The 14462-nt window shown below is 44.0% G+C and overlaps 1 protein-coding gene across 1 annotated transcript in view; it reads left to right on the top strand.

Annotated features, from left to right (window-relative positions):
• The window catches only part of LOC130071010 (macrophage mannose receptor 1-like), a 62709-nt gene extending 48553 nt beyond the window's left edge, over positions 1-14156 (top strand). The window contains exons 10-12 of the mRNA XM_056235615.1: positions 8189-8434; positions 13208-13902; positions 14115-14156. Of these exons, the coding sequence (XP_056091590.1) occupies positions 8189-8434; positions 13208-13902; positions 14115-14156 (983 nt within the window). The remainder of the gene's footprint in view (positions 1-8188; positions 8435-13207; positions 13903-14114) is intronic.
• The last annotated feature ends 306 nt before the right edge of the window (positions 14157-14462 follow it).

Raw genomic sequence — 14462 nt, 5'->3', positions numbered from 1 at the left:
GAAGATCAGCTTGTAGTCTTTCCTTTGGTAAATCTGCCATCTTTTGCTCTCCAATCTTTCCTCTTACACGCTTGCATACAACACATTTAGACAAAACTTTACGGGCTGCAGAATTGGCATTTATAATCCAATATTTCTTTCTCAGGTGTGAGAGAACATGATTTCTGCCAGCATGTCCGAGCTGTTCGTGTATGTGTTGAAGGATAAGTGTGGAGATGTGAACATCTTTTGGAAGTATTATAGGTCGCTTGGTCTCCTCAGGCATTGCAGACTTGTCCAACCTTCCTCCAACCCTCAAAACTCCATCGTCCATCACAGGATCTAGCTTGTACAGGCTGCTGAATCTATTCAAGCGCTTTCCAGCAGGTGATGTCTTTCCAATTCTTGACATTTCCTCTGCATACCTTTGTTTCTGCCAAAACTCAACAATGGCCTTTTCTGCTTTCAAGAGATCATCCAAGCCTATGGATTGTCCACAAAGTGATGTCTTGAATATTTTCATTTCATTACATACATTGTTTTGGCTCTGAGTGTCCTTATTCACGCAGGTGGCCTGTATCTCTTTTCTTTTTGCAATAAGCAAGCGAAGGATATTCTTGAACTTCAAGAACCATGCTACTGCCAACTTTAGCTTTGTCCAAGTTGAGAAATAGTTAAGCAGTTGGCTGGTAGGATTTTCATTCTCTTTAATGACAGTACTATAAACAGTGGTGTTCCTTTTAACTTCAAGGTCATCGAGAGAGAGAGACATGGGTCCCAGGGACTCTTTAGGCCATTCCTCTTCTTTCTTCCATAGAAAGTCTGGTCCATGGATCCACTCTTTGCACTTCACCAATGTGCTGGCACTAACCCCTCTTGATGCTAGGTCAGCTGGGTTCTGCTTTGTTCTGATGAATTTCCACTGTTTTACATCTGTGTTTCCTCTAATAACAGAGATCCTATTAGCTACAAATGTGCGGAATCTTGCATTCTCATTTGCAACGTATTTCAGCACTGACTGACTATCAGTCCAAAATGTTGAGCCTTTGAGATCTAGCTCCAAAGCTTTCCTTACCATAATGTCGACTCTGACTGCTAGCACTGCAGCTGTAAGTTCTAGACGTGGAATTGTGACGTGCTTAAGTGGGGCCACTCTGGCTTTCCCCAACATGAAAGACACATGTACAGTGTGCATATCATCAGTCAGTCTCAAGTAACTCACTATGCCGTATCCTTGTTCACTAGCATCAGAGAAATGATGCAGCTCTGCTTGCTTCAGCATTCCAAAACCAGTTGGCTTTACACAGCGTGCCACTCTGAAATCTTCTATCTCGTCAAGATCCTTTATCCACTTTGTCCACTTATCCACTGCAGCCTGTGGTATTTCCTCATCCCAACCACATTTACTCCTACAGAGGTCTTGGATAAGCAATTTGGCAGGTAGAGTAAAGGGACTCAAAAATCCAAGTGGATCATAGATGGAGCTCACAACTGATAGCAAGTTTCTTCGGGTGTGGGATTTGCACTTGACAGTGATATTGAACTTAAACACATCATTCTCCACGCACCACAACAATCCAAGAGCTCTTTCAGTGGGAAGCTTTTCCCTGTCGAGATCCAATTCCCTTACATTCTGAGCTCTGTCTTCCTTTGGAATATGTGCAAGAACAGTACGACTGTTACTCACCCATTTTGTGAGGTGGAATCCTCCTGTTTGACAGAGAGATGTTAGATCTTTCACCAATTCTACTGCTTCATGCTCTGTTGGAAGGGACTTCAAGCAATCATCTACATAGAAGTTGTTCTCAACCGTGTTTATCACCTCAGTTCGAAAACATTCTTTGTTGTCTTTGGCTGTTTGCCTCAGAGCAAAGTTTGCACAGCTGGGGGATGAGACTGCCCCAAATAGATGTACCATCATTCGATGTTCCACAGCAGGCATGCTGACATCACCACTTGGCCACCAGAGGAATCGCAAGAAGTCAACATCTGATCTTGACACTCTGACCTGATGGAACATTGCTTTGATATCAGTCATAACTGCTACAGATTCTTGGCGAAATCTGGTCAAAACATCAAAAAGTGTACTGGTCAAATCAGGACCCTGAAGAAGTTCTGAGTTGAGGGATTTACCTTGAAAAGTAACAGCACAGTCAAAGACCACCCTTATGGTCTGTTTTTGAGGATGGTATACACCATGATGTGGGATGTACCACAATTTACCATCTGATCTTTTCAGCTCTTGTTGCGGCACCACTTCAGCATAGCCCTTTTTTATGACTTCTGTTAGAAATTCAGTATATTCGGTTTTGAATTTTTCATTCCTCTTGAACTTTCTTTTCAAACTTTGAAGTCGCTGTTCTGCCACTTGGTAATTGTTAGGCAACACTGTGTCGTCCTTCCTAAAAGGTAGATTAAGAGTGTAATGTCCATTTTTTAATTTTATTGACTGTTCTGCAATCTTGATGAATCTTTTGTCTTCTATAGACATTTCAGCCTTCTCTTCACATGAACGCTCATTAAAATCATGGTTGTATTGTTGCATCAACATTTCTTCCAAGTTCAAGATAGAAATTCTGTTAACAACACCACCATCACAACTGTTCCTGTTTGCTGTGTTTTTGCCTTGTAAAGGACCATTAATAACCCATCCTAGTAGGGTCTTAACTGCATATGGCCCATCCCCTTGGCTATTAAGGATTTCCCAAGGTTCAATGGCTTTGGGAGCATTGCTTCCAATCAACAACTCCACCTTGGCTGGAATCCTAGGAAACTGTACCTGACTCAGGTATGGCCATTTAGATAGTTCTTCCTTTGTGGGAATGTTACAGGTGTCAACAGGCATGATCTTTTGGGTGTATACTTCTGGCAGGTGGATGAAGTTACTTTCTTCCAGTGAAGACACTTCCAACCCACTGACAATGTACGAGGGCACAGACTTATCCTGGCTCATTGTTCGAAGAAGAATATTGGTCTTTCTTCCAGTAATGTTGAGTTTCCTCATAAGATCCTCTGTGCAGAAGCTTGCCGAGCTACCAGGATCAAGAAAGGCATATGTGTGCAGAATCTTACTTCCTTTTGAGCTTTTAACCTGTACTGGTACAATCGACAACAAACACTCTGTGTAAAACTGCATGTTTCTGACTCCAGCATGCTTACCATCTTGAAGGGAGACCTGTGTGCTACTCACAGGTGTTTTCTTCAGTTGTTTTGATGATTCCAATGCTTTAATGTGTAACACACTTGGATGCTGTTTGTTGCATATGGAGCAGTTCAGATGCTGTGTGCAGTCTTTACTTATATGTCCTCCTTTGGTTAAACACCCAAAACAGATTCCATTCTGTCTTATAAAGTTTATCTTTTCTCTGTGCGGCTGCTTTTCAAACTGCAAGCATGACATCAAATCATGTCCATTGTTACAGTAGAGACATGAAATTGGCTGTGAATCCTTAGATGTGGTCTGTGGTGAGTTCACATGCACATTGGTAGCAAAACTGCCTTTGGATTTGGGCTTCACTAGCACTTTGGGCTTTCCTTTACTTGGGCTTGAGTCTTGGATATCACCAAATATTGGGTCTGAGACAATGTTAGCTTGTTTTTCAATGAAGCTGACGAGATCTACCATCTTTACCTTGTTCCTCTGTTCTTGCAACTCAAATGCCTTTGTGCGCCACCTCTCTCTGAGCTTATATGGGAGCTTGAAAGCAATACACCTCATATTGGAGACTGTGTCCAGTTCTTCCATGAACTTCAAGTCTTCCATACTATTGCAGCAGCTTCTAAGACACAATGCGAAGGCCTGTAAAGCCTTTGGATCTTCTGGCTTGATTGAAGGCCAAGAAAGAGCTTTCTCAATATAAGCACATGAAATCCTATATGCATTACCAAAGTGTTCTTTTAATAGCTGCTTTGCCTTTTGGTAACCTTGGTTCGGTGACATGTGTTGGCAACTTCTTACCAGCTCCTGTGGTAGTCCCCTTGTGTACTGAATGAGAAAATGCAGCCTGTCTGCATTATCATCTGTTTTAGTTTCAATGATGTGCTCAAAAGAATGAAGGAATGACCTGTACTGCAGAATATCTCCACTAAACATTGGAATTTCCCCTCTTGGTAAGGTGGAAAGAAGTTGTTGTTTCACAAGCATGTCTGTCAAGTTGTTTTGTTTTTGAAGAATTTTAGCAAGATCAGGCCCTTGAATGACATTAGATGAAGATGATTCTCTACTTTCTAGAGGTCTTGCTTGAGCTGTATGAGAGATTTGTGCAGGGAGTTTGGAGTCAGTCTTCATGGTGGTGGGTTGTTGAATTGCATTGCTGTTCTGAGGAAAAGAATGTCTTGTAGTCTGAGTTGGTGCTGTAGAGAGTTCATGAAGTGTCTCTTTTGGGCGCACATCTTGTTGCACTGGAGTTTTATCCAACATCTCCTTACAATACACATTCATGGCATCATCTTCAACAGCATTTCCATTGGTTATTGAGGTCTCAGCATACTTGAGATACTCGATTTTTGCGGTGTTGGCTGCAATTTCAGCTTGAACTTCCCACACCTCCTTCATCTTTCTAAGTTCTTCTTCTTTCTTCTCTATAGCATGTTTTTGTTGCAGTGTATTGGCTTTGGCAAGTAAAGCTGCCCTCTCTGCCTCTGCACAGATACGAGCTGAGGCTGATGTTAACACACTTGATCTGCTTAAATTTGATCTGCTAGATCTGCCAGATCTACTGCTACGCACAGACAAGACAACTGAAGTGTTATCATCATCATCATTTAGCTGGTCAGTCACTTTTAGAGCAGAAGAAACTGGAGTACTAGTTTGAAAGTCTGATTCTTCTTGAATATTAGACATCCACTTCTCAACAGTAGAAACAAACATATCAACTTGTTTCATTCTTGGTTCATACCAGGTTTTCAGGTCTTCAACTTTATCCTCTTCACTTAACATTTGTACATATGATTCTTGAAGAGACTTGAATTCAACAAACATTTCATTGAACTTCATCATGTTTCCCTTTACTTCTTCAAGATATTCAGCATCAGTCATCAAAGAGTTAACAATATTAATTCGTCTTGTAAGGTGTGCCATCTTGCCTGCTCTAGAGGCTTTCAAACGAGCAGCAACCTCATTCAAATCTCTTTGAGCTGAGTTTGGGGATTGTTCTAGATAAGACTTGTCCTCCATTTTGTCTCAATCAAGCAAATATCATCTTTCCAAAGACACAAACTTTTCAAATTTCCTTTGATTCCTCTTTAAAATGGCATGCATCAAGACCTTTGAACTCTTCATCAAATTAATCCTTTCATCCACAGTTTGCAGCATCAAACTTGAGTTTTTCCAGTAACATTCAAATTTAACTCAGCACTTTGGTTCCGCAAGCACATACCTCTTTGAGAAGTTTCTTTTGTTCTCTGCTTCCAATGCCATGCGGTCTTCAAACAGTCCATCCACTCCGTTCAGGTTTATGGATAATCCTCCTTTTCTCAAACATATTCCATTTTCAAAGCCAGTCTTTTGACAATTTGTAGTGGTGAAAACAAGTTTCTTGTCCACTGTGGGAGATGCTGATGCTATGGTTCTGACGCGTGCAAAGTACCATGAATAGATCCAGAGAGGCGTGTTGATGTTCCAAACAAATAACTGAAGTTTATTAAATCAAAAATAAAGATGCATTGTAACATAAAACAAAACAAACAACTTTTAGGCCGCTTGCAGGTTTGTTGCACCATGCCACCCTAGCTCCATGTGCACGGTCAAAAGACTGTGTGCTCTTGCACCAGCGCCCCCTTCCTGTCAGGGGTGGCCTATCCTTTATACAACTTTTCCCCTCTCACCTATAGAGGGCACACACTCAGGGAAATAAACAATTAATAATACAACAACATTCTGATATTTAAATTAACAAATTTATCAAAATTAAATAAGGTGGTAAGTATGGCTCCTACAGTTACAGTTATAATGTTCTAGTTGTGTTAACATGTAACATTACTAGAACGTTTTATAAACAACACTCCATCATCTCAGGCCTCAATAATATTCTCAAAACATTTTAAGAATATTGATTTGATAATGTTCCTTCTCTGTTATTATGGAACATTGTACCAATGTTTTATTAAGAACATTGTATTATCTGTTATCTCAATAACATTCCCAAAACATCCTCAAAATGTTAGTTATAATGTTCTTACTTTGTTAACATGTCACATTACAAGAATGTTTTATAAAGAACACTCCATCATCTCAGGCCTCAATGATATCCTCAAAACATTTTAAGAACATTGATTTGATAATGTTCCTCCTCTGTTATAATGGAACATCGTACCAATGTTTTATTAAGAACATTGTATTATCTGTTATCTCAACAACATTCCCAAAACATCCTCAAAATGTTACAGTTATAATGTTATTGCTTTGTTAACTCGTCACATTACAAGAACGTTTTATAAAGAACACTCCATCATCTCAGGCCTCAATAATATTCTCAAAACATTTTAAGAACATTGATTTGATAATGTTCCTCCTCTGTTATAATGGAACATCGTACCAATGTTTTATTAAGAACATTGTATTATCTGTTATCTCAACAACATTCCCAAAACATCCTCAAAATGTTACAGTTATAATGTTCTAGTTGTGTTAACATGTAACATTACTAGAACGTTTTATAAACAACACTCCATCATCTCAGGCCTCAATAATATTCTCAAAACATTTTAAGAATATTGATTTGATAATGTTCCTCCTCTGTTATAATGGAACATCGTACCAATGTTTTATTAAGAACATTGTATTATCTGTTATCTCAACAACATTCCCAAAACATCCTCAAAATGTTACAGTTATAATGTTCTAGTTGTGTTAACATGTAACATTACTAGAACGTTTTATAAACAACACTCCATCATCTCAGGCCTCAATAATATTCTCAAAACATTTTAAGAACATTGATTTGATAATGTTCCTCCTCTGTTATTATGGAACATTGTACCAATGTTTTATTGAGAACATTGTATAATCTGTTATCTCAATAACATTCCCAAAACATCCTCAAAATGTTACAGTTATAATGTTATTGCTTTGTTAACTCGTCACATTACAAGAACGTTTTATAAAGAACACTCCATCATCTCAGGCCTCAATGATATCCTCAAAACATTTTGGGAACGTTGATTTGATAATGTTCCTCCTCTGTTATTATGGAACATTGTACCAATGTTTTATTGAGAACATTGTATAATCTGTTATCTCAACAACATTCCCAAAACATCTTCAAAATGTTACAGTTATAATGTTCTAGTTGTGTACATTACAAGAACGTTTTATAAAAAACACTCCATCATCTCAGGCCTCAATAATATCCTCAAAACATTTTACGAACGTTGATTTGATAATGTTCCTCCTCTGTTATTATGGAACATTGTACCAATGTTTTATTGAGAACATTGTATAATCTGTTATCTCAACAACATTCCCAAAACATCCTCAAAATGTTACAGTTAAAACGTTATATCTTAGTTTACATTTAACGTTATAGGAACATTATTTGAAATGAGAAAACATCCTTAAAACATTCTTTGAACATTACATTCAAATGTTTTTTAAAAAACATTAACCAAACTTGTAGGGAATGTTAGCCAAAGTTCTGAGAACGTTCCCTGCTAGCTGGGACAGTATAAGACAATCAATATTCTTGCTTCGGCATCCCATGTTAAACTCCATCATATCGCCGGGATGATAATCCTCTGATCTGAAGTGAACGCTACACACGACCGCATTTTTCGAAGCTGAATGCGGAAGAGAAATCCCGTCTCTTCACCTGCACAAACCGCACCAGGCACGAAAGAGATATAGCACCGTCCTTTTTCTTGTTAGGAAACCTGTGGACTCGATGTCCTGACAGGCCGGAGTTTTTGCAACCTCCACAAACACAATAATTTGCCATGACAATGATAAATTGAAGTACAAAAACTACCTAAAACACACTGACTCACGACTGCTTTCACTGAATACCAGCCTACTCTGCACTGAGCTGAGGCTGAGGCTCCCTGACGTGACGTAAAATGATGAGATGTTGAAAAAAAAAGCCGTTTTTACCAGCAGTCCAAGATACACTCACTTTATCTACTAAATTAGTGCCCTTAACTGTATGCATTTAAAATATGGTTGACGAATTAACAAATTAACTGACTTGATTTTAAATGAATATTTTTATCATAGGTAGAGAAAACGCCTCTCAGAAGTATAACTGGGTATATGAGGGAAGGACCTGGACTGGAGCTCAGAGCTACTGCAAAGAGAAATACACAGACCTGGCCAGTGTGAGAGATGAGACAGAGCGTCAACAGATACTGAGCATTACACGTTATAGCTATGGATATTCTGTGTGGATTGGTCTGCACAGACTCAGACTGTGGTCAGATCAGAGCAGCTCTTCCTTCACATATTGGCTGCCATATACTCCAGGTGAGGTTGCACAACCAGATAATGGTGCAAATGTCCCAGGACTGCTGGGAGCTCAACACTGCACAGCTGTGTCTCTAAAATACTTTGATCAGTGGACGGATGAAAGCTGCTTTGCCAATTTGACTTTCTTCTGTTACAGTGGTGAGCAAATAACTTAAAAAAAGAAATAAAAGAATCAGGCTATAACACCCAAAAACAAGAAAATGTGGATGTAAATGTGGATTCTGTCAATTAAAAACAATAGAAAGATTGTATCAAACATGTAACATGCTAACTTTTTGCTAATGCAAGCTTTCTGTTTGCTTTTTGGTGACCATCTGATGATCATCTGACTGATGATCATCATAACAACACACCATTTCAGATGAGTATGGTATGTTTTTGTAGATATGTGATCCATTTGTTTCTTTAATTATCAATAATCTTAAAACATAATGTAAATTGTTACCGTTTTTGGTTACACTTTATTTCAATAGTTCACTTTAGACATTCTACTAACTATAAGTACATTTTTAACATGTCAACTAACTCTCATTAGAGTTTTAGTAGGCTGTAGTAGACTGTCAGTAGACTGTTAGATAAGGGTTAGGTGTTAGGGTTCGGGTTAGGAGAATAAGTTGACTTGTAGTTGCCAAGTTACTTATAGTCAGTAGAATGCGTGTTGGGGGACCAACAAAATAAAGTGTTGGCAAATAGTAAGCAGACAGTCTACTAATCCTCTAAGGACTGTTAGTTGACATGTAGCTGCAAAATTACTTATAGTTAGTAGAATGTCTAAAGTGGACTATCGAAATAAAGTGTTACCCAGTTCTCTTACGAGAGGTTCTCTCGTACTGCGTAATATCTTACGCTAGGGGAAAACCTCTTTTCCACGAGATATTGAAGCCAAAAAATTATCCTTAATTTTGAATTAATGTAAAACGCGTTGCGGCAGCATACAGACATAGGCAAAGGCGGCTTGCGTGCCTATTAGCTGCCCTGCTGCAACTGCAGCAGCCTATCGAGAGAGGCCCTTCGGTGACGGTCCAATGGGGGCGCTTCCCGCCCACCTCGTCACCTTCCCGCCAGAGTAGGCGTGGCCTAGCCCTATAAATATGGCTCGATGGGCTGATATCACTGATTTTTCATCTCTTCAACGTAGCTCACGCAGCGTTGGATCCGGAGTGAGAAGCCGCGCCGTTGGAAAAAGCCTTCTGCAGGACGAGCCATTGCATCTGAAGCCGCTGGCCTTCACTTCGCCGCCTTCAGTCGCCGTTCCTGCTACACTACCCGGCATACTATATCCTTTTACACTCTGCTAAGTGTGTGTTCGCCGCCGCGACTCACCTTTCTAAAAGAGCTGCGTCTTTTTAAAGATGCCTTTATCCTGTGGCTCGTGCCGAGCCCCACTCAGCGACGGGGACCGCCATGTGATTTGCGTTTCCTGCCTAGGAGAGGATCATGCAGCTCTCGCGCTCGCTAACGGTGGATGCCCTCATTGCGAGCTGTTGCCTATGGTGACTCTGAGGACTCGCCTGGCATTCTTCTCCGAGACTGCACCACCACCCTGTAACGAACGAAACTGTGTATTTACATGCATCACATTATTGTGTGGTGTGCCCCTTTAAGAGACTGATCACGTCATTCATGACGTGCGCTATGCGTGATGACGCTGTTGAGTTGAGTGTGAGTGAGATCCACCGTGGATGCTAAGCGTGCTCTACATCTTTATATACTTTTGTTTCACTAGTTTTATTTTGTGACCCTGAAAGAGTAATCTCTCATGTGTGAGAGGATTGCCTTGCCTGTGTTACCTGCCATTAAATGTGCGTGATACAGCCTTTACGCCTCTAAACCCTTTCTTCTATTGACTTCGTGAGAGCTATCCTGGTCAAAGCGTTACAACCCGCTACAGCGCCGCGCCGTAAGAAGCGTCGCACTCAACGGGTCCCTGAGCCTTCTCCAGCCCGCGAATGCTCGCCGGTTCGCCCGCCAGCTTCGCTGGACGAGGAAGGCCCGGGTGCTATCAACATGCCGGATTTACGGAGCGCTACAGACCTGGCTCTTCGCGCCGCGAAATCTGCTGCACAGGCTATGGGGCGGACTATGGCTTCTCTCACTGTCGCAGAGAGACATCTATGGTTGACGCTGTCGGAAATGCCGGATACGGAGCGCTCTGTGTTCCTCGACGCGCCCATTTCCCCGACGGGCCTCTTCGGATCTTCCGTCAAAGATTTCGCGGAAAGATTTGTCGAAGTTCAAATAACGTCACAGGCTTTGAAGCACTTCCTCCCGAAGCGCGCTAGCTCTGCAGCAGGTCGCCCTAAACAGCCGTCTGCTCGAAGCTCTCAACCAAAGCCTCTGCCCGCCACCGCTTCACAGCGTCACCAGGCCCGGGATCAGAGACCGCGCTCTCACTCTTCTGGCCGCCGCCCCCCTCCGCGTGGGCCCCGGCCGAGGATTGAGATCAAGCCCGAGGCCTCGAAGTCGTCCTAGCCCTTCTAGGAAAACGACGGTGTTCAAGTCCCGCCGCGACCAGACTTTCACCGAAACATCTCGCTCGTTCAGTTCCAGGAAATGCGACTGTTCCAGTGTATTCTGCAGTAAACAAGTCGGCAACACGGCCCGCTTGCCTGCACACAAACGCCGTTTTCACGGCGACCCAGATATATCACATAAAGAGTGCAATTTCTGGTGTTCCGGCCACGGCCGATGGTGTTTTGAGTGTAATAAAAATGCCCACAACCCAGTGCTCATTTCTACACACAGACACGGCCCGCAGCAATGCAGGGCTCACACAAATAAAACCGGCTCATGTCGATTGTGCAACAAATGTAGTGAATGTGCCCACGACCCAGTGCCCACAAACACTACACAATACATGTCCCACGGTTTCTGTAAAAACGAAACCAACACACATACAGTCAGCCCCGGCCGACGGTTTTTTCAGTGCAGTAAATGTGCCCGCTGTCCCGCGCCCACATTCACTCACAGACATGCTAAGCCCCACGGGGCTCGCCCCGCTCGCTCTTTCCCAGCAGACTGCTATAAAGGAAATGAGCGCGGCCAGGCTGCCCGCCGTGATCGGCGCCCCCCCCGCCTCAGTCACTGCAAACGCAGTATTCACACTACAGCACGCCAGGGCTCCCTTGTCGTCCCTATGTCACGACCAGAGCCCAAATACCATTCTACCCCTAGCTGTTCATGCAAACGCGTGGGCGCAGCTTCCCAGGATATCAGAATGGGTGCTGAACATTATAAAAAGAGGCTATTCGCTACAGTTCGCTCGACGCCCCCACTGTTACACGGCGTGCGTCGAATCCACGGTGAAAACAGAAGCCCATCTACTTCGAGCCGAAATAGCGACACTATTGAGCAAATGGGCAATACAGCCTTTATCTCAAGCTCAGAGCGAGGGGGGTCTGTACAGCAGATATTTTCTGGTCCCGAAAAAAGACGGGGGTCTCAGACCCATTTTAGATCTAAGACAGCTGAACAGAGCGCTTATGAAACGCCGGTTCAGAATGCTCACAACCAAGAAAATCCTCGCGCAAATTCGCCAAGGGGACTGGTTTATGTCAATAGATCTGAAGGACGCTTACTTCCAGATACAAGTAGCATTACGTCACAGGCGTTTCTTGAGATTCGCCTTCGAGGGCCAGGCATATCAATACACAGTCCTACCGTTCGGCCTGTCTCTTGCACCCCGTACATTTCCAATGTGCATGGACGCTGCTCTCGCACCCCTGAAACTTCGGGGCATGCGAGTTTTGAACTACTTGGACAATTGGCTGATTCTAGCTCGATCTCACTCAGAGCTCATAGAACACAGGGCCATATTACTCGAGCACCTCGAGAATCTGGGTCTCACAGTCAATTGGGCGAAAAGTTCGCTGCTTCCCAGTCAGGAAATAACCTTTCTGGGCACAGAACTGAACTCGCTGTCTATGACAGCGCGACTATCGCCAGAGCGCAGACTGAACATTCAGCGCGCCGCGAAATCCTTCCGCCGCGGCACTATAGTCCCGCTCAAAAGGTTTCAGAAAATGCTGGGTCTCATGGCCTCAGCATCATCAGTGCTCCAGTTGGGTCTGCTTCGTATGCGCCCACTGCAGTGGTGGCTAAAGGCACGAGTACCTCCTCGAGCCTGGGCCCCCAGTCATTTTCGCCTCAAGGTCGACCAGAAGTGCGTCTCAGTTACCTTGGAGAGCGACCGACTGGTACCAGTCAGGTGTAAGCCTGGGGACTTCCTCGAGTGTGCAGGTGGTGTCCACGGACGCCTCCACCTCGGGATGGGGAGCGCTGCACCAAGGCAGACCGTTCTTTGGCCTGTGGTCAGAACGAGAGAAGCTCCTACACATAAACTGTCTGGAAATGATGGCAGTCGACAATGCGCTGAGGCGTTTTTGTCCCCGAATAAAGGGAGACCACGTCTTAGTCTGCTCGGACAATATGGTAGCCTACATAAATCACCAGGGCGGCATCAGATCCCGAAACCTCCTGGTCTGGGCTCAGCACAACCTGCGCTCACTGAGAGCAGCACATGTGCCTGGTCACCTGAATCTGGGGCCAGACAGACTGTCCAGAAGCAATGTTCCAGCAGGGGAATGGTCTCTGCACCCGCAGACGGTCCTCCTGCTGTGGGAGACATTCGGCAGAGCGCAGATAGACCTATTTGCGTCTCAAGAGAACGCTCACTGTCCGAAGTTTTTCTCCAAGAGCAAGGATGCGCTGGCCCACGCCTGGCCATGCTGCCCGCTCTATGCTTTTCCTCCGATTTCGCTCCTGCTTCAGGTGCTGGAACGAATCAAGGAAAACGGATGCTCAGTGCTCCTTGTGGCTCCGTTCTGGACGAACCAAGCTTGGTTCCCAGTCCTAATGCAGCTGACGAGTGCTGCCCCATGGCCAATACCAACGAGGAAGGACCTCCTCTCTCAGGCCAAGGGCTCGATTTGGCATCCTCACCCGGAGCTATGGTCCCTGCACGCATGGGCCATCAACGGGTACCCGCAAACCTCCCAGAGGGAGTATTAAACACAATCACGCAGGCCAGGGCGCCGTCCACTAGACGACTCTATGCCGCGAAATGGTCAGTGTTTGCTGGCTGGTGCAGAGTCCGAGGCTTTTCACCCCCAAACTGCGGGATTACGGAAGTGCTCTCCTTCCTTCAGGGGCTGCTGGATAAGGGTATAACCCCATCCACGCTTAAAGTTTATGTGGCGGCCATAGCTGAGTTTACAAAACCCGCGACTGGCCAGTCACTGGGGAAAAATTATCTGGTCATCCACTTCTTAAAAGGAGCTAAGAGACTAAATCCTACCAGACCCCCCTCAGTCCCCATGTGGGACCTTTCCACAGTTCTGGAAGCCATGAAAGGTGCCCCGTTTGAGCCGATCCACCTGTCGAACATGAAACACCTGTCATTCAAGACAGCGTTTCTCATAGCGCTCGCTTCAGTGAAGCGCATAGGGGATCTGCTAGCGCTCTCAGTAAGCGCGACGTGTCTGGAATTTGGGCCAAATGACTCAAAAGTCGTACTCAAACCAAGACACGGATATGTGCCTAAATCCCTCAATACTCCGTTCAGGGCCCAGGTCATTTCCCTGTCCGCCCTGCCGGTTCATAACGAGGAGATGGGCGAGAGCTTCCTTTGCCCAGTCAGGGCATTAAGAGCTTATGTGTCTCGCTCGTCCGTTTTCAGACAGACCGAGCAGCTGTTCGTTTCGTTCAACGGACGTACTAAGGGACTAGCCGACTTCTTTCTTCTCAGAGAAGAAAGAAGCAAACTCACTGCACTGAGAGCTGAGAGCATTTCACTGGGAATCTGGCTTGGGGGGTTTGTCAGTCCCTCTACAGTAGCAAAAAGAGTGCGTGTGTTGTTTAAGTTGCTGTTTATAATATTTGAGAAGAAAGTCTGTCCAGCTTTGCCTAGTTCCATATTGAAAGCATGGATGCTGTCTTTGTAGATGTTATAATGTACTACAAGTTTTGTCTTCCGCCACATGCGCTCTGTTTTTCTGCATGTTCTTTTCATATTTTGCACTGCTGT

Source organism: Rhinichthys klamathensis, unplaced genomic scaffold, assembly GCF_029890125.1.
Source record: "Rhinichthys klamathensis goyatoka isolate OS25496 unplaced genomic scaffold, OSU_Roscu_1.1 h1tg000424l_1, whole genome shotgun sequence".
NCBI classification, from domain to species: domain Eukaryota; kingdom Metazoa; phylum Chordata; class Actinopteri; order Cypriniformes; family Leuciscidae; genus Rhinichthys; species Rhinichthys klamathensis.
The sequence above is the reverse complement of the archived record's forward strand: the minus strand, read 5'-3'. Positions and strand labels throughout refer to the sequence as shown.